At 46.2% G+C, this 21,865-nt stretch overlaps 3 protein-coding genes across 3 annotated transcripts in view; 2 read left to right on the top strand and 1 right to left on the bottom strand.

The window, feature by feature from the left end:
- The window catches only part of LOC110576161, a gene marked incomplete at its 5' end in the record, with an annotated part of 34,787 nt that extends 34,709 nt beyond the window's left edge, over positions 1 to 78 (top strand). The window contains one exon of the mRNA XM_044919564.1: positions 20 to 78. Within this exon, the coding sequence (XP_044775499.1) occupies positions 20 to 78 (59 nt within the window). The remainder of the gene's footprint in view (positions 1 to 19) is intronic.
- Positions 79 to 1,357: 1,279 nt separating this feature from the next.
- On the top strand, positions 1,358 to 8,756 carry LOC123326185 (syntaxin-3). Its single transcript, XM_044919311.1, has 6 exons — positions 1,358 to 1,511; positions 2,577 to 2,656; positions 2,841 to 2,975; positions 4,701 to 4,811; positions 6,292 to 6,405; positions 8,693 to 8,756. The coding sequence occupies exons 1-5, from the start codon at positions 1,436 to 1,438 to the stop codon at positions 6,373 to 6,375; spliced, it is 486 nt and encodes a 161-aa protein (XP_044775246.1). The 5' UTR covers positions 1,358 to 1,435; the 3' UTR covers positions 6,376 to 6,405; positions 8,693 to 8,756.
- A 4,984-nt stretch (positions 8,757 to 13,740) lies between these two features.
- Positions 13,741 to 18,328, bottom strand: MRPL16 (mitochondrial ribosomal protein L16). Its single transcript, XM_044919442.1, has 4 exons — positions 18,171 to 18,328; positions 17,797 to 17,862; positions 15,720 to 15,868; positions 13,741 to 14,491 (listed from the first exon to the last, which is right to left on the bottom strand). Exons 1-4 carry the CDS (start codon positions 18,223 to 18,225, stop codon positions 14,006 to 14,008), a joined length of 756 nt encoding a protein of 251 aa, XP_044775377.1. The 5' UTR covers positions 18,226 to 18,328; the 3' UTR covers positions 13,741 to 14,005.
- Between the last annotated feature and the right edge of the window lie 3,537 nt (positions 18,329 to 21,865).

The following is a 21,865-nucleotide window of genomic DNA, read 5'->3' as shown; positions in this document are numbered from 1 at the left end:
TTTTTTTTTCTTTTGTAAGGTACAGTTCTTATTTGGACTCATTTGGAAGAACTGGTAAAGGAGAGCTGCCCAGGCTGAAGCAGGAGAGGGGCCAGAGTCCAGCCCTTTTGGCCCCTCTGCCACCCTCTGCTTCTCTAAGGAGGCCCAGGAAGAACTTCCCAAGGTTCCTCTAGGGCACAGCTTCAGAGTTCGTGGGCCTCCTGTTTTAGTCAGGAGGAGACAGAGGTCTCTCTGAAGACTGTGGTCATTAGTTGTCCAGTCGGAGTTAGGCTCTCTGGTGGTCATCAAAGATATGATCCATGTCCTCAAAGAACTGGCAGTCATGTTCAAGTGGCAGAAGGATGCTATCACATGGGACCTAACAGGAGTGCACGGTGCTCTCCGCATTCACAGAGCTTGGGAAGACTTGGGGGTAGTCAGAGGGGGCTGGGCCTTGGATGGGCGAGAGTGGCAACATGGCCAGGTTCAGGGGTCGAGAGGTTCCCCTAAGAGGCCTGGGGACAGGAGCGGGGTGTGTGTTAGTAGCAGTAGTGGTAGTGAGGGGGGGGGGGCAGGGGTGGGGGGCTGGCATGGAGAGAACAGCCTGTCTGGAGAGAAAAGCTGGCTGTGGGCTAGTGGCCATTGAATTTTGATTGAGAATGTAGTGCTGTACTGCAGAGATCTTTGAATACCTGTCTGGGGAACCTGGATAGGATCAGGTGGCCTGTGTGCATTTACTTCAGCTTGCAGTCTGTTCGGAGGTAGGCTGGGGGCCTCCTGAAAGCTGGACCAGAGTGGGGCACGGGCGAGAGGCAGGTGGGTCTCTTGCTGGGCTTTTGCAATGACTCTGTTTTGAATGTGCGTGCTGCTAGCGGGTTTGGAAAGGGTATAAATACTGGTGATTTTGCAAAGGAGAAGCCAATAGGCCTTGATGTGGAGAGTGGGCAAGGAATAAATAATGGTGAAGATCGGAACACAGGCACAGGGGGCTCTGGAGTGAATGCATTGACTTATAAGCAAGGGAAGTTAGGAAGGTCAGGTTGGGTAAGAACTCAAGGATTTTGGCAGGTGTTGGATTTGGAAGGGAGTGTGGCAGCTTTAGAAAGCAAGCCAAGGGTTGTGCCAGAAAAACACAGTTAGTCGTGTGGATGCAGGGCTCTCCTTTGGCCTCAGGATTATCACGTGAGGTCAGCAGGGCAGGTGAACAGATGCTGAACACATGCCTTGGAAAGGTCAGCAGACTCTCCTGATGGTGTAAAGTTAGGAAAGCAGAAAGTTGAGTCTCATACCTGGTCTTTTGCTTCCAAGTCCAATGCTGCCACAGCCTGGGCCGGATGGGGCCGGAGGTGTGGGCTTTATAACAGTGTGGGGTCCCTGGCCATCAGCTCCTGGGGGCTTACTGCACTTGGCATGGTTCCCACAGCACTCCGTCCTGTCCCGGAAGTTTGTGGAGGTGATGACCAAATACAACGAGGCTCAGGTGGACTTCCGTGAACGCAGTAAAGGGCGAATCCAGCGGCAGCTCGAAATCAGTACGTGTTTGAAGTTGGTGCGCGCCCCTTCGCCTTTCCCTGCCACGGGGCTGTCTGTCCCAAGTCGGGAGAACTGGGAGAGCGAGGAGCAGCACCCCTGCTTGTGGCTTCTGCTGCATTTGTGCCCAAGTCCAGGAGAGGCCTTAGGGCACCAGTGCACCTGATGCCCCATTGTGGGCTGCAAGGTGGCATGATGCTTGTCGGGCCCAGGTCTTTTGGTTCCTGTGGGCGCCAACATTTCCTCACATGGAGGGGAGGCACTTGCTGACAGTTGCCGTCCTGGGGACTCATGATATTTTTTGTTGTGTCTTTGACAGCAGAGAACACTTATGAGATTATAGGATGGCACTGGGTGCTGTGAGGAGCAGACATATTCTGACAGCCCCGCCCTTCAGGGACTTGGGGCACTACAGGGTGCCAAGGGCTCTAAGTGGAGGAAGTATGTGAAGCAGGAAGTGGTCAGAGAAAAGCAAGTGTGTTTAGGAGTGCTGCCACTGTCCAGCCTGGGAAGGGGGAGCCCTTGGGAAGAGCAATGTGGGGTTAGGTGGAGGATGGAGGGCTCACCTAGGAACTGGCTCCCGATCCTCCGAGGCACAGTGAACGGGCCAGTCGGCTTTCTGAGCTAGGAAGGGATGTGGTCAGATATGTCCTTCAGGAAGGTAACCACCTGTAATGCTAAGGGTGGATTAGATTAGGGGAGAAATTGGAAGTAAGGCGTGTCAGGAGCTCTTGGGGATGTGTTATAAAGGCCACGGTCTTTAGAGTGAAGTTACCGTGTTCCTGGTTTTCAGGGAACTTTTTTTGTTTTTTTAAAGATTTTATTTAATTGAGAGAGACAGAGATAGCAACAGAGAGCACAAGTGAGCACAAGCTGGGAGAGGGAGAAGCAGACTTCTCCCTGAACAGGAAGCCTGATGTGGGGCTCGATCCCAGGACCCCGGGGTCATGACCCGAGTCAATAGCTGATGCTTAACTGAGCCACCCAGGCGCCCTTTTCAGGGAACTTTTGCATTGGTGTGCTTTGTTTGGTCTTGTATTTGATGCTCTACTTCTTTTGTTATAAAGCCGGCAAAAAGACCACAGATGAGGAGCTGGAGGAGATGCTGGAGAGTGGGAACCCCGCCATATTCACTTCTGGGGTGAGTGTCTGGGAGCTGGGATGCACGCCCCTCTCGTGGAGAGGGGAGGCTGCCGTGGAGCTCTGTGTGGTTGGTGTGGGAAGGTTTGCAGGTGCAAGGAGGCCGGGGGGCAGGGGGCTTGGCCGGAGTGCGAGTGGGGCCTCTGGCAGGGGTGCCGGCTGATGATTGGTCTTTGTGTGGCCTGTTGTAGATCATGGACTCCCAGATTTCCAAGCAAGCCCTCAGTGAGATCGAGGGGCGGCACAAGGACATTGTGAGGCTGGAGAGCAGCATCAAGGAGCTTCATGACATGTTTGTGGACATCGCCATGCTGGTGGAGAATCAGGTAACCGGCAGTGGGCACCACCCTGGGGAGAGGGAGGAAAGCTCAGGTCCTCCTGAGAAGAGAGGACTGGAAGGTCAGTGAGCTGCAGTGGGGGAATCATCGGGAATCCTCATGATGGAGTAGCAGGATCCCAGTGTCCCAGGAAAGGAATGCCCTCCTGAGTGCCAGCTCATCCTTGTCGTCTTGCCTGCTCCTTTGGCCTCACTTCTGCTTACTGTGGGTTTTGATGCGCTCAGTCAAGTACTACCTCCTTCCGCCTGCACCTCTTGTTTCCCTTCTAAGTGGGGATGTGGGTTCTTAATGAGGATGCCTTAAAGCAGTCTCCTGATAGGAACAATTTCATGGGTGACACTGAAAACAGGATCATTTCCCCAATTCACGGTGAAAAGTTAGCTTTCGCGGAGGTTTTAATTTTTTTCCCATTTTTGTTTTTTCTTCTGTATGTTTTTCCAAAAATTTTGGCACCTTTTGCTAAGGAACAAGAACAGATAACAAAATGAAGGAAGGAAAGGTAGAATAATATTTGTAGGAACACTTGAAACCCTCATGGTTTGTCACCTTATTCTGTCCCTGGGCATGTTTGTTCAGGGTTGTAAGTCTCTGTCACCTGCATAGGGTGTTGGCTCCACATGGTCAGGTGGTTGCTGTTCTTATGATGAAGTCAGAGACGCCACGGGGTCCAGGTGTGCTGCCGTTACCATGCACTTCCAGCTGTTCTGCCCTCCTGGAAGGGACTGAAAACAGCTTCCTTTGTGGAAGGGCTGCAAAACCTGCCTGAAGCCCGAGCACTGCTTGGCTGGTTTCCGACAGCCGTCCCCTGCTCAGGGCCCAGGTGCCTTTCCTCTGCTCCCTGCTGGCCTTTGAGACCATTCCTTAAGTGCCTCCTTCCCTGCTCTTCTTTCTCCTCTCCTCGCGGCCTTGCTGAGGACTTGGTTTGAGAGTCAAGTGATGGTAAGTGCCTTTCTCTGCTTATAGAGTGCCGTAAAGCAACGGGTTGGGTTGAGGCAGGTCGAGGTAGGTGAGGGGCGTTCCCATCCTAAGATGCCCAGAATTAACTAGAGCGACCGTGCTTCCTCGTCAGGAAGTAATCGCTGGGAGATGGTTGGGAATCTTGCCAAGAGATCACTGTCTCTTAATAACCACGGAGATATAAGATGTAACAAGACAGCCTAGATAAACCCAATGTCTGTCACCTTAGGGGCCTGGGAGTTTCTCCTGGAGAAAGCAGATGTTCCCAACCTTAGATGTTTACGGAGCAGCTCTTGTTGGCCAGTCTGTTCTGAAGAACTAGGCAACAAACTTGCCTCAGGCCAAATGAACTTGGTTCAGGTCTGCACGACTAGGAAGAGGCCAGCATCCCAGTTATTATGCCCTAAGATATTCTTATTTTGGTTCCTCTCCTCATATGCTTAATTGAAAACAGAATGGTGGTGGTGGGATCTGTTAGAACATGTATTTGCCAGGCATCTCGACATTGTGCTCCACGTGCTCCATGCAGTGCCTGTCCCAGAGAAGTAATTTACTGAGTGTTGCTTGAGTGAGTGACCACCACCAGGGCCTGGGGAGCCATAGGTAATCCCATGTAAGATGGAACGTGTGCCCCACAGAAGACTTCGGGATGCTCCTCTTTGCACCGGGGATTATAACCAAGAGCCCCGTCCCCATGTGAGCTCCAACTCTCCTGGCGTGGGTTTATGGGGTGTGACTCATGTCTGTTCTTTGCAGGGTGAGATGCTAGATAACATAGAGCTGAATGTCATGCACACAGTGGACCATGTGGAGAAGGCACGGGAAGAAACGAAAAGAGCTGTGAAGTACCAGGGTCAGGCCCGGAAGGTGAGACTCTCCGGCTGCCTTCAGAGAAGAGAGTCCATTCTCCTTGCTGTCTCTTGCTCTTTCTCTCTTCCCTGTGCCTGTCTCTGTTTCTCCTGCCACCACCTCTTGCATCCGGGGAAAGGGAGCCATGATTGACCGTATCGAGAACAACATGGATCAGTCAGTGGGCTTTGTGGAGCGGGCTGTGGCAGATACCAAAAAGGCTGTCAAGTTTCAGAGTGAAGCTCGGAGGGTGAGCACCTTAGTCTCCACTGGTCTGGCTTGCTTCTCCTCTCTCTGGTCCTCCCCACCTGTGTACTTGATCCTTTGCCTTCCCTTTCTGTCCTGGCCTCATCCCAACACCTACGTCAGCCTTTCCCAGAGAGTAGCTGCCCTTTCTCCCCTGGTGTGCCTTGCATGGATCTGGCTCACATACTCTCTACCCAAGAACCCACACTTGAAGACAGTTCTGCAGGGTGGATGCATTGCCCAGTATTGCGTTAGACTTCTCCTGGATGGAGCTCATGATCCTTTCAGATGTTACACTTGACTCCTCTGTTCTTCAGAAACCTGTTCACTCTCTTCCACTCCATTAACCAAGCCCACCCCCCTTTTTTCTACTGTGAACCCGGTGCTGTGCTGATCTCCATACAACATTACCTCCTATCTTATGGAGCATCTGTTATTCCCTACTTATAGGTGAAACTGTTGAGGGTCAGAGGTTAAGTAATTGGCTTCATGGCACCTAGTAAGTATAGGATTGGGATTCAAATTCAGATTCCAATCATGCTCTTTCCCCCACACCAGCATATTTACCCCTCTCCTGGTGTCCCTGTTGCTTGAGAACTTCTCAACTTCTCTGCCCATTGTGGTAGCCAGCTCTGGTGGCTTGTGCTTTTTAGACTGTTCTTTTCTGACTATTCTCCTGGGCTCTGATAATTTTCTTCTTCAGTTCTTTGATTTTCTTCCAACTTTACCTATTGCTTGTGCAGGGATTCAAGGAGTTGGGAAATTATTTCACCTGACGAATCAAGGTTGGCTCAATATAGGACTGCAATCCTGCTTTCTGATCCCCAGTCACTGGACTGGGTCTGATGGATGGGCGTATGCTTTAGGGGAAAGACAGACAGAAGTTTGAAATTAGGACTACTTGAAAACATACACTTCTTCTTGAAAATGAAAAATTGGTCTCTTGATACCTTGGCTTATTGCTGCTCGGAGACCCCGTGATGGTTGCTTTTGTATCTGTCCACATGTGCAAGACTTAGTGTGAGTCGAGAGCCCACAGAAGCTCCATATTTCCATCTGCTGGCCTTGCTAGCCAGGAAGTCACTTAAGATATATAAAATATCCTAATAGAATGTCTTTATGTAGATCTATAGTCTTATTTGGGTTGATAAGAGGCTTTCAATGTAGAGGTGAGAGGGGTTGGGTTTTGGATGAGTTGTTGTTTTTTGGTTGTTTGTAATAATGGTTTGTTTGTTTCTCTTATCCTCTCCAGAAATTGATAATTATCATTGCAGTAGTAGTGGTGTTGCTGGGCATTTTAGCATTGATTATTGGACTTTCCGTTGGGCTGAAGTAATGGCAGCCCGAGTGGTTGCTGCACTGAAATGTAAGTAAATGGAAGGTTCTTGGGGATTCTGGATTGGCTCCCTCTTAAGAAATTGGCCTGGGATTTCACATGGCAATGCTCCTCCCTTGTGATTGTCCTTGGACACACACACTGAGCTCTCTCAGACTTTCCATCACCTGTGCCTTCTTTCATCTCCTTAAAATACTCTTCTGGGCTTCTGGTGCCAGGGGAAGTTCTCTTCTGGGCCGGGCTCCCATTGGTTCCTCTCCTGGGGACTCTGTCCCAGCTCTTTGTCTTACACTGTATGTTGCCACCTGTCCTGGCACACCTGAGCACATTTTTGCTCCTTTTGCTTGGGAAGCATGCTCCTAATTGGGTACAGTCTGTGTCCTGAGTCTGGGGTTCATCTTCTGAATTCTTGCTGACTTTCATGGATGTTGGGCTTTGCTTTCCATTCCCTTTTTAGTGTAAACAAAGCTTTGGATTGGGGTTTGGGGTGGTGGGGTTTTGTTTGTGGCTGACGGGTTGGATCTTGAATGATACAGCAGTTAACATTTTTGAGTGTTGAGTTGTGCCAGACCGTGTATTGAACACCTCATACAACGTCCTCGAATCCCCACAATACCTTCTTGAGGTAGGTGCTGTTGTTTATCATATTTTACAGACGAAGACACTCAGGCTTAAAGAGATATTAAGTCACAGGGCCAAGTTTGAACACACAGCTGATGGTGGGCCTAGGAGAGTTCTTACCTACATCTTAGCTTCTCTTTGTAAAACCAGGTAGCCATTTATCATTGTCTACCAAGTCCAGAGAACCTTGGAGGAGAGTAAGTTTAAAATTTAGGCTATTAATTTCTTTAAATCTGTCAGGGCCTCATGTGCATAGTAGCAGCACGACGGGAATGATCTAATTATTGGCACTGTTAACACTTTTGTAACTTCTTAAATATTACTTTTCTGAATAAAATATAGGATGTCATATTAACAAAAACATATAAAACACAGAAAAGGTGAACAGAATTAATTTTTAATGTTATTGCTGATAACCTTGTGGCATGTTCACACACTCAGACATGGTTTCACAGACTTCAGACTACGTTATCGATGGTTTTAGACCCAGTTCAAAAATCCTATGCATCATTCCACATCACTGAAATGTCTTTGTAAATCTAATATTCAACACAAGATTGTGAATATACTCTCAATTATTTAATACTTCCCCAAAGTTAGAGTTTTGTGATTACTGTGTTACTGTAACAAACAGTATGACTAACCTCTATTTTTCTCATTGCTGTTTTCTCTTATGAATTCAAAGAAGTCTGGTTGCTGAGGGTAATAGATACCAATGTCTTTAATACTTGACACATACTTCCATGTTGGTAACCAGACCTGATTCTTCTCTTCATTTTTGCTTCCGTGTGCCTCTTCTTCCTCCTCCCATGTGACCAGAGGGTCTCGAAGTTAGATATTTATAGCACTAAACATCAACTTCTTCTTGAGAATGTAAATGAATTCCTTTTTTAAATGAGGAGACTAATTAATGTATTGTTTTTAGTTGACTTACTTGATCTCCAAAATGCTGTGTCATCGCTGAGTAGTGTTGGGCTGTTTACTGTAGTGTATTTCATAAAGTCGGGACTGGTTGCTGCTTTTAGGTCTGGACCACCCCCCCCCCCATGTGGCCTGAGGGCAAGAGGTCTCTGAACAGGAGGGAGGGAAGACAGCCTTCCTTTGACTCCCCAGTTGTGTGCCAGGTACTGTTCTAGGATAGTAACATTGTCCGCATTTTCAGATGGGAAACTCTTCTAAAGCACAGTAAAGTTAAGAAACTTGCCCGAGCCTACCCAGCACTTAAGATGGAGCAGCCATGATGACCCCTGAACTTTTCTTTATTCTTTTCACTGTGTGAGAGAAGTGTGGAGTAGGAGAGTAACGGAGAAGATTCAAGTTCTGGAACTTGTATTTGAAAAGTGCTGATGGGGGCCCCGTAGAGAGAATGGGTAGCTTTTGTGGATCGACTGTGCCACCCCCTGGCAAGTCCTTCCACCGGAATGTGACAGCCTGTGTGAAGGATTATAAAAAGCCCAGGGATTTATTTTTAATATGGCTTTTTGTTTCTTTCACGACAGGATATTTATTTCTGGGTCCTGTCTTGGGTTTGTCTACGGGATTTCTCAGGTTTACTGTTGACTTCTCCATTGCTCTCCTTTTTGCAGTGATGTCTGACCTTCCGTCTCCACCTTCTAGGTTTGTGACTGAGTGTTAATGTTGCTCTCCACCATCATCCTGTGTACTGATCAGCTCCTCCTTCCCCTGCCTCTCTTAGAACCCGATTTCACTCCAGCCTGGTGTGGCCACCCTTGTCTTCAGACGGGAACAGAGCTTGAATGGCCTTCCTGTGAGAGAGTGCGACCTGTTCCTTTGTTTCCTTGTAACCGTCCTTGGACCTGACCCAGCAAACAATTTAGCCCCGGAGGAAGCTAATCTACCTGATGCAACCCTGAGTTCTCCTCAAAACCTTCTCCTGCCCCACCAACTCTGAAGTGCCTTCTCTCCCAGACAGTACGAACCAACCCAGCTTCTCTTTGTTCCCTCTGAATGTGTCAAATTATGCCTTGCACCTTGGAAAGCCCATTCCAAACCTTCCCAAGGTGCTGTATTTTCTACCTCATGGAGTATTCTCCTTCCAGAAATTGCAGTGTATTTTGTAGGGGGTTATCGTTAACAACACAAAGGATTCTTCTAAGTGTGGCAACAATAAGGCTTGGCTTGAGCCTTCTACTTGGCAGGGTCTTGGTCCTCACAGTTTGTTTTCCTTATGTCTTGAAAATATGTGGAACTGGCAGATGTCATTTTGGTCTTAGAAGCTGACTTGTTTGAAGTTCAGTTTTAAATTAAGCTCTTAGTATGTTCAGCTTGGTGGCCAACTTCAATCTTTATGTTGTATTCTCTCATGTTTACTCAAGGAGGCACCAGCATGATACGATTGTCCTAGGTTACCATTTGTAAAGGCTGAGGGTATAGGATATTTGTTTCCCTCTCTGACTCTTGGAAACTGGCTGTTCTCCATTGGAGTGATGCTTTGTGAAGCCATTGCCTTGAGGTGAAAAATAACCAGGCACTTAAAATTGGGCCAGGGACAAGGTGCTTGAGTCTCAGGCTCTGAAAATGCTCAGATTGGTGCGAGTATTCAGTCACTCATTTGATATATTCCAGATGTATTTTTATAATCATGTGTGTGAGACGTATGTATATATTTGCCCGTGTCACTCAGGAAGTAGGAAACTAGAAATGGAGAATATTATAACCTCGAAACAAACAAACAAACAGACAAACCAACAGGCTAAAAATTAGGTAAGAGACATTTGCTTATCTGCAAATGAATCATAGTAGAAATGTGATCTGGTGTCATCGAGAAACCTTGTTTTCTGGTGAGTACTGGGACAATCATAGATCTTTGGGGTGAGGACTAAATTGACCCCCTTAAGTTTTTCTGCTTAGCAGACAGAAGGTATGACAAGTTTTGGCACCTCTCCCCACTGCTGCATAGGTGAGGCTTGTCCTGAGAACATCCCAGAGCAATTTGAGATCATTCCCTTGGCCTTTAGGATGATCCCGTCTCCAGGGCTGAGTCAGCTGGGGGAGACCGGGGACTACTGAGTAGCTGGTATTGCTACCAGGTTAATGAGCTTGACAGGTTCTTTGTCTCCCCCAATTCTTGTCATGTAGGAAGCAACAGCCAGGAAATGATTTCAAGTGTAGTGACTATGCTGACCCCCTTAGATTCTCTGCCAGTCTCCCTGATGTATAGTTTAGCTTTAACTTTCTAGGATAGGGTGAGCACCTAATCCAGGGACTACCCCTTGGCTTCCTTTGCAAAGGCTATGTACTTCATCGTTGCTCAGCACTCAGACAGAGCCAAGGGGATGCCCTCTTACCCATGGCTATGAAGTCAGGACAGTGGACAGGCTCCAGCAACAAGGAAAGACAAGCTCTAATCACAGGTCTTTGTTGAGCCCTGGGGCTTAGTTTGGAATACAAGTGAAGGGTTTTTTTTGTCATTTGTATTTTTTAAATGTAAACTTGATTATTTTATTGATAATTTAAAAATAAATTACTTTATATTGATTGTGAAACAGTTCTGGCTCTATTTCCCTGCAAAATAGTGGTTGGGTGCCACCATATGGTGGTTTTTGTTTAGGTTTTGGAAAAAGGGTTAAAATCCTTTCTAACCACGTGCCAGACCAGATGGATCAAAAGTTCTAAATTTTGAAAATGGTTTAACTCTCAAAGAATACATTGAACTACATTTGAATTTCAGGTTTAAGGTACTCCCACCAGGAATGTGGTTCACTTGTCGTGGGTATCTGGCTCTAGGAGAGGATAGGGATAACTCTCATGTGATGGGATCCAGAAGGCAGAACAACATACTAAACACCCTTAGAGATTGCTGTTGATCTAATTTTGAGTATCTCGCCTGAAAGCAATGCTTCTATTCACGTCCTGGGTTCTAGAAGCCAGATCCATCTCCCTTTCCCTTCACATCTTCCTCCATGTCTGGATCCACTTTTGTCTTCCTTCCCTTGCAACTCTGCACAGTGACACTGCTTCTCACATGCTTTTTCTTTCCTTGTCTGGATGAGCAGAAGAAGATCATGATCATGATCTGCTGTATTATCCTTGCGATCATCTTAGCTTCTACCATTGGGGGCATATTTGCCTGAAAAAGGTGAGCCAGCTGTGGGGAGGGTGGGAGGTACTTTCACTTACTTTTATGTCCTTAGGGCATTTGTTGTTTGTAGCTGGGTTTCCCAGATTTGGGTGGGATTAGGTGGTAGAATAGATAAAGGCTGGAGAGAACTAAGGAAAAAGTTTTCATAGAAAAATGTGTTAATAATGAGTTGGCAGTAGATGGGGAAGGCAGGTGGCAGTCCGTTCCATAACCAGGGCTGGTAGCAGAATGCTCTGTTTAGAATGCTTTGTAGGATGTTGATTTCCTGCAGCAAAATTTGGGCAGTGGTGTCTGGGAATGGCTAAAGGAGAATTAGTTCTTGCATTGGAAGCACCCTGAACTCCTTAGGAGAGAGCCAGCCAGTAAATCCAGAGTAAATTAATTTCCTCTCTTTGAGGGTTCAGGCTAGTTAGTGCAGACTCGCTGAGTAGACTCTTTGCCACTGCAGGGGAAGGGCTTGGTGATCCTGGCTTCGGACATCCTGTTGTATAACCTGTGATTTTCTTCCCCTCCGTTCTCTCCTGCAGTCCTCCCCAACGGCGCCTCGGTCGGCATTTTTCATCCTTCTTTCGCTTCTGTGGTGCCATCACTTCTCCACTGCAGATTCCTCAACAGCTACTCCTCTTTCCATTATGAAACCTATGACACAGGGTGTCCATCAACCACCTATTGAAAGTTATGCAAAGGTAGACTTAGGACAGTGCAGAATTGGGTGGGGGCGGGGCTGAAGGAACAGTTTGCACAGCAACATGAGGCTGGTTAGGAAGATGGTGTCCAGGAGGGGCTGTGGGCTGGAGAATACGTGCCTGTCCAGGAAATAAAACAGAGCCAGGCAGGTATTGGAGCACACCCAGCTCATCAGCACTTCATTTTCTCTTTGATCAACACCAGGCCTTTGTTACGTCTGCTCTTCAGGTTCTTCTAGGTCTCATCTTTGACCAGCCCTCCATCTACTTCCTTCTTCAGGGTCTAATAGTCTAAAGTGAAGATGATCTAACCATAGGTGCCATGCAGGTCTTGCTCACAGCAGCGTCCCCAATGCTTAGCACAGTGCCTGCCACTTACGGATGTTCAAGTATCAGTTGACTTAATTACCTGTAATTAAGCTCTGATTTCTGCTAACGGTTGAGTCCATGGGTTTTACTCTGAAACCTATTAAGGCATCAGTAGTAAATGGGTTTGTTAGTATCAGAGGCTGTGTGCAAATACCTGGGAAGGGGCTGATTCACTTATGCAAAAATAGGACAGGCCTCCCTTTACTGTGACATACAAAGTCCTTTTTTATGGGTGGTGATGGAGTTGACAGTCTCTCACTCTGCAAAGATTGGCTGGCCCCAGGATTGTGGTTCAGTAACCCGGTGTGGGTCCCAAACAAAAGAAACAGGTTTATACCGCAACTGAACTCCCAGCAGTCATCAGCACCATACTCATGAACCGTAGCAGAGATGAGAGGTCAGGTCAGAGGTGACAGGTGGCTACCACTCCCATGGTTTCTTATATGGTTTGTGGTGCTAACTGAAACTGATTTTGTTGGCCAACAATGTGTGTATAAAACTGTCCCAAACAATGGCCCCAATTCAAGGTTCAGATGTGTTCTAATGCAATCTAGTAATTATATTACAAGAGCTTCACTAAAAATACATTAAGAACCACCATGTACAACTCTTGAGGACCATGTGACTGTTTAGATATATTTGTACTTTTGAAAGTAGATTACTTTCTTTGTGGGACATCTTTTTAAGAAAGTGGGATTAAACTGGTAAGAACAGATACTATACTTGACCTTAGCCAAAAGTGGGATTAAGAAAAAAAGCTGACATTTCAAGTCAGTGTGCTGTTTTCTACCCACTTTCAAAAGCAAAGGGTTTACTATTTCTATCCATTTGTATTTCTTTCAGTTTTATAGGGGATAGAAAACTGCTGGCTAGCTCTGGAAGAGATGAATCTTGTTAAAGACAGACAGGAAGGTGGAAGCATGGGGATCTGGAACACATGGGGCCTTTATTCATCCAACAGTAACTAGTTGAGTGCTGTGTGGCACACTGCACCGTCCTAGAACCTACAGGGAAGCAAAGGTAGAGCCAAACACTCACCCTCAGAGAATTTCAGACCTAGGAAAGGCCAGACAACAACCTTTATCAAAGTTCCTTGTGTTAAAAGGCAATGGTATGTTCCTTACTGTATTGTCCAACATCCCCCTTTGCCTTCCAAGATTGAGAGATGGGTAGCTGGACATAAATAAATATCTGTTCAATCAATTAATGTATGTACTGCTGTTTTTTTTGCTTTCCAAAAACGTTTGTAACTAGTAAAGATATCAACTAGCTCCTGTACTATAAAAGGTACAGAATTCTCCCACTGTCCAAAAGTAGAGCATTCCTAAACTGAAATGATGTACAGTGAACAACTACCATTTTGTAAAAGCGAAAATCTTCTTCAGATTTCTTTCAGTTTGAGAAAAACAGGTACTACTGTAGCTCTTTGGCAAAAGTGAAGCAATGTGAAGCAGACTTTGACAGCAGGGAAACCCGTGCAGATATTAAATCCACCTTATACCAGAGGTGGGAGATGGAAGCATTTGTTTCAGCCCTGAAGACATTCATCTTACAGCTGGGGAGAACTGGACCCCCTAACAGTCAGTGAAGCCAGCTTCATAATCATTTAAAGATTAGGAATGACCAATGAAAAGTTATATCCTGAGGTGATACTCATACTTTATTTGATATAAATATAATGCACTTAAAAAAAAATCAAGATATTCTACAATTTCTCAGAAATAATTTACTCATATACTGCTCCTCGGTTAGATCTCAGAGCCACCCAAAGACTGTAAGGGTAGGCTGAGGGGAATAAAAATGTAGATTCTCTCTCTTGGTAGCCTTTGTACATTTATGTCTCCCATTCTCACTACACACGTTCAGGCATATAGAACTTGCCCCAGTACCGCCCCTTCTGGGTCAAGTCATACGGGCTCAGGAATTTCCGTATCCCAAGCATGTTGGCAGTGGCTATGCGCTCAAAGGTCCAGGGGTTTTGGTTGTTCTGTTCCCGTTCCTCCTGATCTTTCCGCATCTTCTCAAGAGTCTCACGGCTCACAGCCTTTGCTGGGAAGGGCAACTTGTGGGCAACCTGGTCCAGGAAACCTTGTACCTCTTTGAATTCACAACGCCCACCCACCTCTACTATGAGACGGCCAGCCTTCACAGGAGTCACATAGTGATCAATGGCACCTTTGCCTCCCCCCATGCGCTGTCCCATACCCTTGCGGGTGATGGGCTTGAAAGGGGCTGGTACTCTCCATAAAGCAAACATGTTCTTGGGGTCCATAGAGCGGTTGATTGTCAGGCGCATCATTTCAAAATGGCCCCAATGGAGGTAACCACCACCCAGTGCCTAAAAGTGGATGAAAGAATTAGAAATACGTGGGGACTTAGTTATCTTTTATGCACTCTTTTACAGTAACTTAGCTTCAATGATATACATAAAAAGTTCTGTGTACCATGGAGGAAAAGCCTAGGGTACAGTAATAAATGAAAACAAGGTGGACCCATTTCAATGGATAACCAGGGAAGGCCTTTTTGAGGAGGTGGTATTTATTTAAAAGATTTTATTTGTCAGAGAGACAGTGAGCGAGAGAGAGCACAAGCAGGGGAAGCAACAGGCAGAGGGATAAGCAAGCGCCCCACTGAGCAGGGAGCCCTATGCAGGGCTCGATCCCAGGACCGTGGGATCATGACCTGACTTGAAGGCAGACGCTTAACCAACTGAGCCAGCCACCCAGGCATCCCGAGAAGGTGATATATATTTATTTACTTATTTTTAATTTTTTTTTATTATGTTAATCCTACATCATTAGTTTTTGATGTAGTGTTCCATGATTCATTGTTTGCGTGTAGCACCCAGTGTTCCATACAGAACGTGCCCTCTTTAATACCCATCACCAGGCTAACCCATCCCCCCACCCCCTCCCCTGTAGAACCCTCAGTTTGTTTCTCAGAGTCCATAGTCTCTCATGCTTCGTCTACGAGGAGGTGATATTTAAAGCTGAGATGAGAATGGCTTGAACTAGTCAAGGGAAAACACAACAGTTAAAGGCAGAGGAATGGCTTGGTGAGTGTGAGCCAAAGCCAGAGTGGCTGGAGTAGAGTGAGGGACAGGGTGTGGGCATGAGGTTGTGAGAGGCTGCCAGGGGCGGATCAGCAGCCTGTGGGGAAGGACTGTAAAATATCGCTCTGGCTGCCTGATGGGAAATCAATCCTAGTCCACACCCACTTGTGCAGCTACTGACATCAAGCCTCCGGGGAAGCTACTCTAGGGAGGAAACCGCTGTCTCACATCCTAAGTCATGGATAGTTTTATTTTCACCAGAGGCCTGAGCAGATTTCATAGTCTGATTATAGGGGCCAATTAGGTAGCCTTCCTTCTCCTGTTTTTACATTATTTTCACTTGACATGAAAAAGAAAGACACACAACTCAAATGTCTACTGGGTAGTGCACATCCCTTTAAACAGCAAATGGTGGCAGTTCAATAAAACCCGTGGAGGACGAGAATGAACTCCAAGGGCATGAGATTTTGCTAGTCCTGGCTTCCATCCTGTAGCTGCTTGACAACTCACTTACCAAGATTGCAAAACTGCCTTCTGTGAACTCAGTAGCTTCAGTAGAAGGTCCCCGGATGTCACTCAAGTTCTTAGGTTCCCTTCTCACTTTTGGCACGAGTGGTACCCTTTCAACAAATCTAAGCTTGGGCTTTTCAGGAATGGAGACATCTAAAAGGAGCACAGACAACCAAGAAGAAATAAAACCACACATCTCAAAGGATCCATTTTCTTCCTAGAAAGATTTATATCAATCAAGTGGAAATCTTAAAATTACCACTGAAAAGTACTTTTAAAAGTACATTAGGTTTTCCCTGCGGATGCTTTTTTATTGACACCGGAATCTCTGGGTTATGATGAGTATTAATGGAGAGGTTTCTGAACCTTTGAAGATAATATAACCTTCAAAGGAAATGCTCTCTGCCTAACACTAGAAAAGAGACCATCTGGGAATGTACAGAGATTAAGACTGTCACAGATAACACTGGCTAACTTTTTTTCCCCCCAATGTTTACTAAGTGCTAGACATTGAGCTGAAGGCTTGATGTGCAGTATCTCAATCTTTAAAACAACTTTATAACCCTGATAATTTTTTAAGCCTTCCCTTTTTAAAAATGTTGACCTTCTTAAAGTTTAACACACATAATCAAAGGGCCAAATAAAAAATGTACAGGTCAGGGAATTATCACAAAGTGAATGCATAAACACACTCACATTAATGGTCACCCTGCTCAAGAAACAGAACATTAGGCAAGTACCATTTTAAATCTCCATTTTATAAAAGAGGAACCTGAGGCCTAGAGACGTTTTATAATCTGGTCTAAGCCATCCAGTGAAAACAGCAAAGTCAGACAGTATGACTTTTTTTTTTCTTCAAATACTACACAGCCTCTCTGGATGTTAATAGAGGTGGTGGAAAGAACACCACATTGTCCATGAAAATACCTAAGTTCTGCTCTGCCACATTCTTGTTAGGAAACCTACAACCTAGGAATCCTTTGATCTATGGTGTATTTCTACAGGGGCTTTTCATGCTGGCACCTGTGCATTTCCCACAATGTGCAACAGCTTACTATGTTGAGGGCGGGTGGATTGAAATGCACGCCAGACACAGTACATCTTTTTCATGTCGGACATTCCGACAAACTGGGGAAAAAATTAAGTCATTTAAACATATCTATGGTAAAAAAGGCATGGCTTTATCATGGAGTCAAATATTTTTAAAACAGGAGTCTTCAAGGAAATACCAAATTATCAACTGGCTAATAGGCTTATAGAAACTGCCACCTGCTCTCCTCCACTCTTTTTTTTTTTTTTTTTAAGATTTTATTTATTTGAGAGAGAGCGCGCGCACAAGCAGTGGGAGCGGCAGGGAGAGGTAGGCTCCCTGCTGGGCAGGGAGCCGGATGTGGGACTCGATCCCAGGACCCCGGGATCATGACCTGAGCCTAAGGCAGCCCCTTAACCGACTGAGCCACCCAGGCATCCCTCTCCTCCAGCTTCTATAAGCAGTTATAGAGAAATTTAGTGATGCTGTCTCTCACCTCCAAATCCGTATGTACTTCCAGAGCATTCAGTAGTTTCACAATTATTTGTAGAAGATAAAACCTTCAGAGGTCAAGACCACTTTAGTATTTTCTGTTTGCTTGTTTTTGTTTCTTTTTTAAGATTTCCAATATATTAAAGACATGGTAAATTATATTTACAAAACTGTGGTCTATCTTAACGTTTACACTTAACAAGTGAATGCTTTTCACATATAGTTATATGACTGCATACATGTAACATCCTTTAGGGAGAACATCAGAAGTTCAAATTTGATGGCAATGAGCCCTGGCTCGGGGTGGACCAGCGCCATACAGTGGGAGGCCATAGGGGAGATACCCCATTACACAGGTGCTCCGTAACAGCAGGGACCTTTGTGGGTCTCTCGTCCTCTGCTATATCCCGACCGTTCACAACACTTCTTGGCATACAGCATGCCCCCGATACATATTTACTGAGCGAGTGAACGGAGAAGAGGAAGCAGAAGAACTCGCCTACCCTCTTCCAGGTCCCATCAGAGAAAAGACAAACACGAAAGTGACAAGAGTTCTCACCCTCAAAAGTCGGCACCGGGAGCAGCGTCTTTAGGCCAGCACTGGCGGGCAGGATGGCCCAAGAATCTACAAAGGCAAATCAAATTAAAATCCGAAAGCGGTAAGACCTGGGCCTGGTACGACCCAGACCAAAGTCAGTCCTGACGGACTGACTTTGATGGTGGGCCGCGGGTTCCGCTAAATGGGCTCACAGGCCCAGCACCAAGCCCCACCCCAAGGAAGCCAGCAGGGGTCTCCGGGCGTCGACCCCCCGCACGAGTAACCGCGGCGAGGGAGCGCGGCCCCTACTCAGCTCTGCGGCAATGGTCGGCGGAGCCGCCTAGGCGCCGCACTCGGGGTGGGGACGTCTTCTGAGGGACCGAGGGCCTCCTGACCTGACAGCCGCGCTCTAAGGAGCGGCGCACCGGCTCGAGCCAGTAGCCGCCACATGGCCACGCGAGCCCGGCCGCCACGGGATCCCCAAGGCGAACGCGGCGACTCCCTGCACCTGGCTGGGCCGGAAGTTGCGTTCCCAAAGGTCCGTTCCCCAGAGAGTCCCGGCGGAAGCGGAAGAAACCGGGGCGCGTCGCCTGCGTTCCCGCGCCGGCGTGTGCTAGCCACGCCCAGCGCCGCTTCAGGCTTCTGGACGTCTCGGTACACTCCGGGGTCGCTCGCTCGCTCCCTGGATGCGGGCAGGCGGGTGGGGATTTCTGCGCTCTCCTACGCTGAGCGCCGTGTTGAGAAAGCCTGGCTTCCCTGAGCGGGTCGTGTGTCACAGATCACTGCTTTACGCCGCTTCTCTAGGGGGCAGCTCAGAGACATTAGGAAAAGCCCACTGATTGACCATTGTTTGAGCTTTAGTGGGCTTGCAGTATGTTAGGCGTTCAGTACCTCGTCACTGCGTGTGGTCTTTTAAGGAGTTCAGGGGATAAGGAAGTCGTGACACCCATTTGCAGATAACATACCGAGGGTCAAAGGATTTAACTTACCCAGGGTCACAGAGCAGGAAAACGGTAAGATCAGAATTTGAGTCTGTGTCACTCCAGGGACCCCAGGGACTGGGCTGTATCAAAACTTGATTATCAAGTTAAAATAATGCACGACTCTTCTGGGAGGATGTTGGGAAAGTTATTTTTATCGGTCTGAAACGTTTTAATATTTAGAATGAGAGAGGATCTTTCCCCAAGCTTCTAGGACACAAATGGGATTAACAAATTGAGACCGATGTCTGTTGTATTTAAATCACGCTAAATCTGTGCGTGGTCTTTCCCCAGAGATTAATTTCATAAATGGCAACAAATAAAACCTGTAATGCTTGCAAAGCTACTGGGAGAACTTTCTCTGTCCACTGTGTTAGGCACTTCTTGATTATCTGCACACTGAAGCTGTCTCAAAAGAGTTAATGGATTTTATTACAGCCAACCATTTCTGTCCTTTTAGAGCAGTTCTCTGAAAGGGTTTAACTGTCCCGCCTCCCAAGCCAGTGTCAGGTTCTAGACAGCTCTTCCCTGCTCCCTTCCACCCAAAGTCGGAGATCTGAATGTGCTCAGGCATTTAGAAATCTCAAGCTGAATATTGTGTAATTTTGTTTTGGATGGAAAGTAAAGTGTCAGAACAATCTCTTTGATTGGTCTCTAAGTCTTTTGGTGCCCTCCTCCCCAACTTCCACCTCGTTTATTTTAAAAGAAAAAAGTGAATTCAGAGTTTTACATTTAAATAGTAACTATGACAAATGATGTCTATTTTTCTTTGCAAGAGTTGTGCCAGCTACAATGGAGGACACAAAGAGGAAAAACCAGTGATCCTATTCTTTAGGAATTTATGTTTAGGTAGGGACAATATGATGAGCATACAATTGCTAATGTTGAGATATCAGAAGAGAAGTATGAATAAAGCGTTGTGAAAATGGTAGGAGGGACGGGAGGTCTTACCTGGTCCCTAAAAATGGTTTTCCCTCCTTCCAGTTCTCACAGCTCTTTATTTACACTTCTCTTCTGATAGTTCTATTGTATTTATTTGTAGGAAACTGATGTTCTGGGATGAAACGATTTGCCACACAGCTAATATGATACAAAGTAGGGATAAAAACCTTGCTGTTCTTACTTTTACGGGAATGGGTTTGCTAAAATCTCCCAAAAGTTGGTCTTCAGACCACCTGCATCAGATGTTATTGAGACCTTCATATAAATACAAGTATCTCGTCCCTACATATTAAGTCAGAAACTCTGAAGGTGGGGTTCAGGGATTCCTATTGTGAACTAAGCCCCATGGGTGATTCTAATGCCTAAGCAAGTTGAGAATCAGTCCTCTGAGCACTTTGAAAATTTAAAAAGCAGAGTAGAGCTGCAAAGCATTGTTTTTGGATCATGCAGGTCTATATCCACTGCGATTTGTATTTTTTCCCATCTGTATGAAAGTTACCTGGCATCTCAGTTTTTAATCTTCCTTATTTTAAAATCACAAGATAACAGAAACCTGTAGCCTAGCCTAGTTCCAGGTCTGGTTGTTGACGTAAATGGCACCCACACACTTGTTGTCTGTGTCTGTGTACGCGTGTGTGTGCCCACTCTCTCATTTTAATAAAAAGACTGGATTTTTGCTTATCAGATTCTAATCATAATATCATGGTGTAATAAGTCACCATGGAACTTCCTCACCCCAGGAAGCCCACAGAACCTTCTCAAAGGGCTAGTTAGTATTAGCTTCTTCATCGGTTTAGCTTCCATATGGTGTAGATCATTTCTAAAAGCAATGATACTGACGTGGTGTTTTGGAGTCCGGGAGCAAACAGGAAAGATTTCTTGAGATGTTTTCAGTGCAGAAAAGGTGGTTTTTGTTAAAGCACAGGGACAGGACCCGTGGGTAGAAAGAACTGCACTGGGGTTGTGAGCAGTGACTGAATATGTACCTGCACGTTGGGAGGGGGTTAGGGATAGTGTCTCTAAGGTTTCCAGGAGCTTGAGGGGTCATTTACTACTGTCTAGCAAAAACTTAGTCAGGAGACCCTTCAAATGTAGATCAGTGGGCTAATGATGATTGCTGACATATCTTGAGGGTGTAGGGATAAAGGAAGTTTCCAAAGGGATTGATCTTCACCAACAATGTATCAGAGTGCCTATTTATCCACATTCTTGCTGAGTTTCCTTGCACACCTTTGTTTAGAGCTCTGCCAATATGAAAGGAGAGAAATGATATCCAATATTATGTTTATAACAGGCTGTTAAAACAGGATTGTGTCTGACTCAGCTTTGCCTGAAGCCCCAGTGTATGTGGTAATCCTCGCATTCCAGAGCGAGGTGCTGGGCCTTCTGGACAGGATTGATTGATTGATTGATTGATTTTGGATTTTATTTATTTATTTGAGAGAGAGAGAGAGAGAGGGAGAGTGCGAGCGATCAGGGGGAGGTGCAGAGGGGGGAAACATCTCAAGCAAACTCCATGAGCTGAATGTGGACTTGATCTCAGGACCCTGAGATCATGACCTGAGCCACAACCAAGAGTTGGAACCTTACCGACTGAGCCACCCAGGTGCCCCCTGGGCAGGACTTATAAAGGAGGTGGTAGGAAATGGTTTTGTTAATTCTTAGCTCTCCATTTTCTTCCAGCCTGTAAAAAGCACTGGGAGGATCAAGAAAAGAAGTAGAGACTGGAGATTACATTAAAGATTTCTTTGGACAGATTTGTTGGTATATTGTGAATTCCACTCTCCCTCTCTAATGGCAAGGTATTGGGGTGCTCCATCAAGCTTAATAAGAAACATTTCAAGACCACTCAGCTTGATATGGGACCTCTGTTTGAGGGGGATTGATGTTTGACAAAAGTCTATGTCTGGAGGTTTGATGCAAAGTAGAGGGCTGCCATTGGGAAGTAGTTACATTTCCATTGGTGGTGGGTCAAAGGTGTGCATACCTTGTTCACCAGATGTGGACCCCCATGCAGTGTGCCGGTTTAGAGTTTTCTTACATCCCGTCTAACAGGACCCCACTGAGGATCAAGGACAAAGAAGCTGGAAGAGATGTGATAATGGATGTCCAGGGCCTGAGGGAAGACTTGTATGCAACCAGCCAGTCATGCAGCAGAGATGAATTTG

The sequence above is a fragment of the Neomonachus schauinslandi genome, chromosome 11 (genome assembly GCF_002201575.2).
Source record: "Neomonachus schauinslandi chromosome 11, ASM220157v2, whole genome shotgun sequence".
NCBI lineage: Eukaryota > Metazoa > Chordata > Mammalia > Carnivora > Phocidae > Neomonachus > Neomonachus schauinslandi.
Note: the sequence above shows the minus strand (reverse complement) of the source record. Positions and strands in the feature narration are given on the sequence as shown.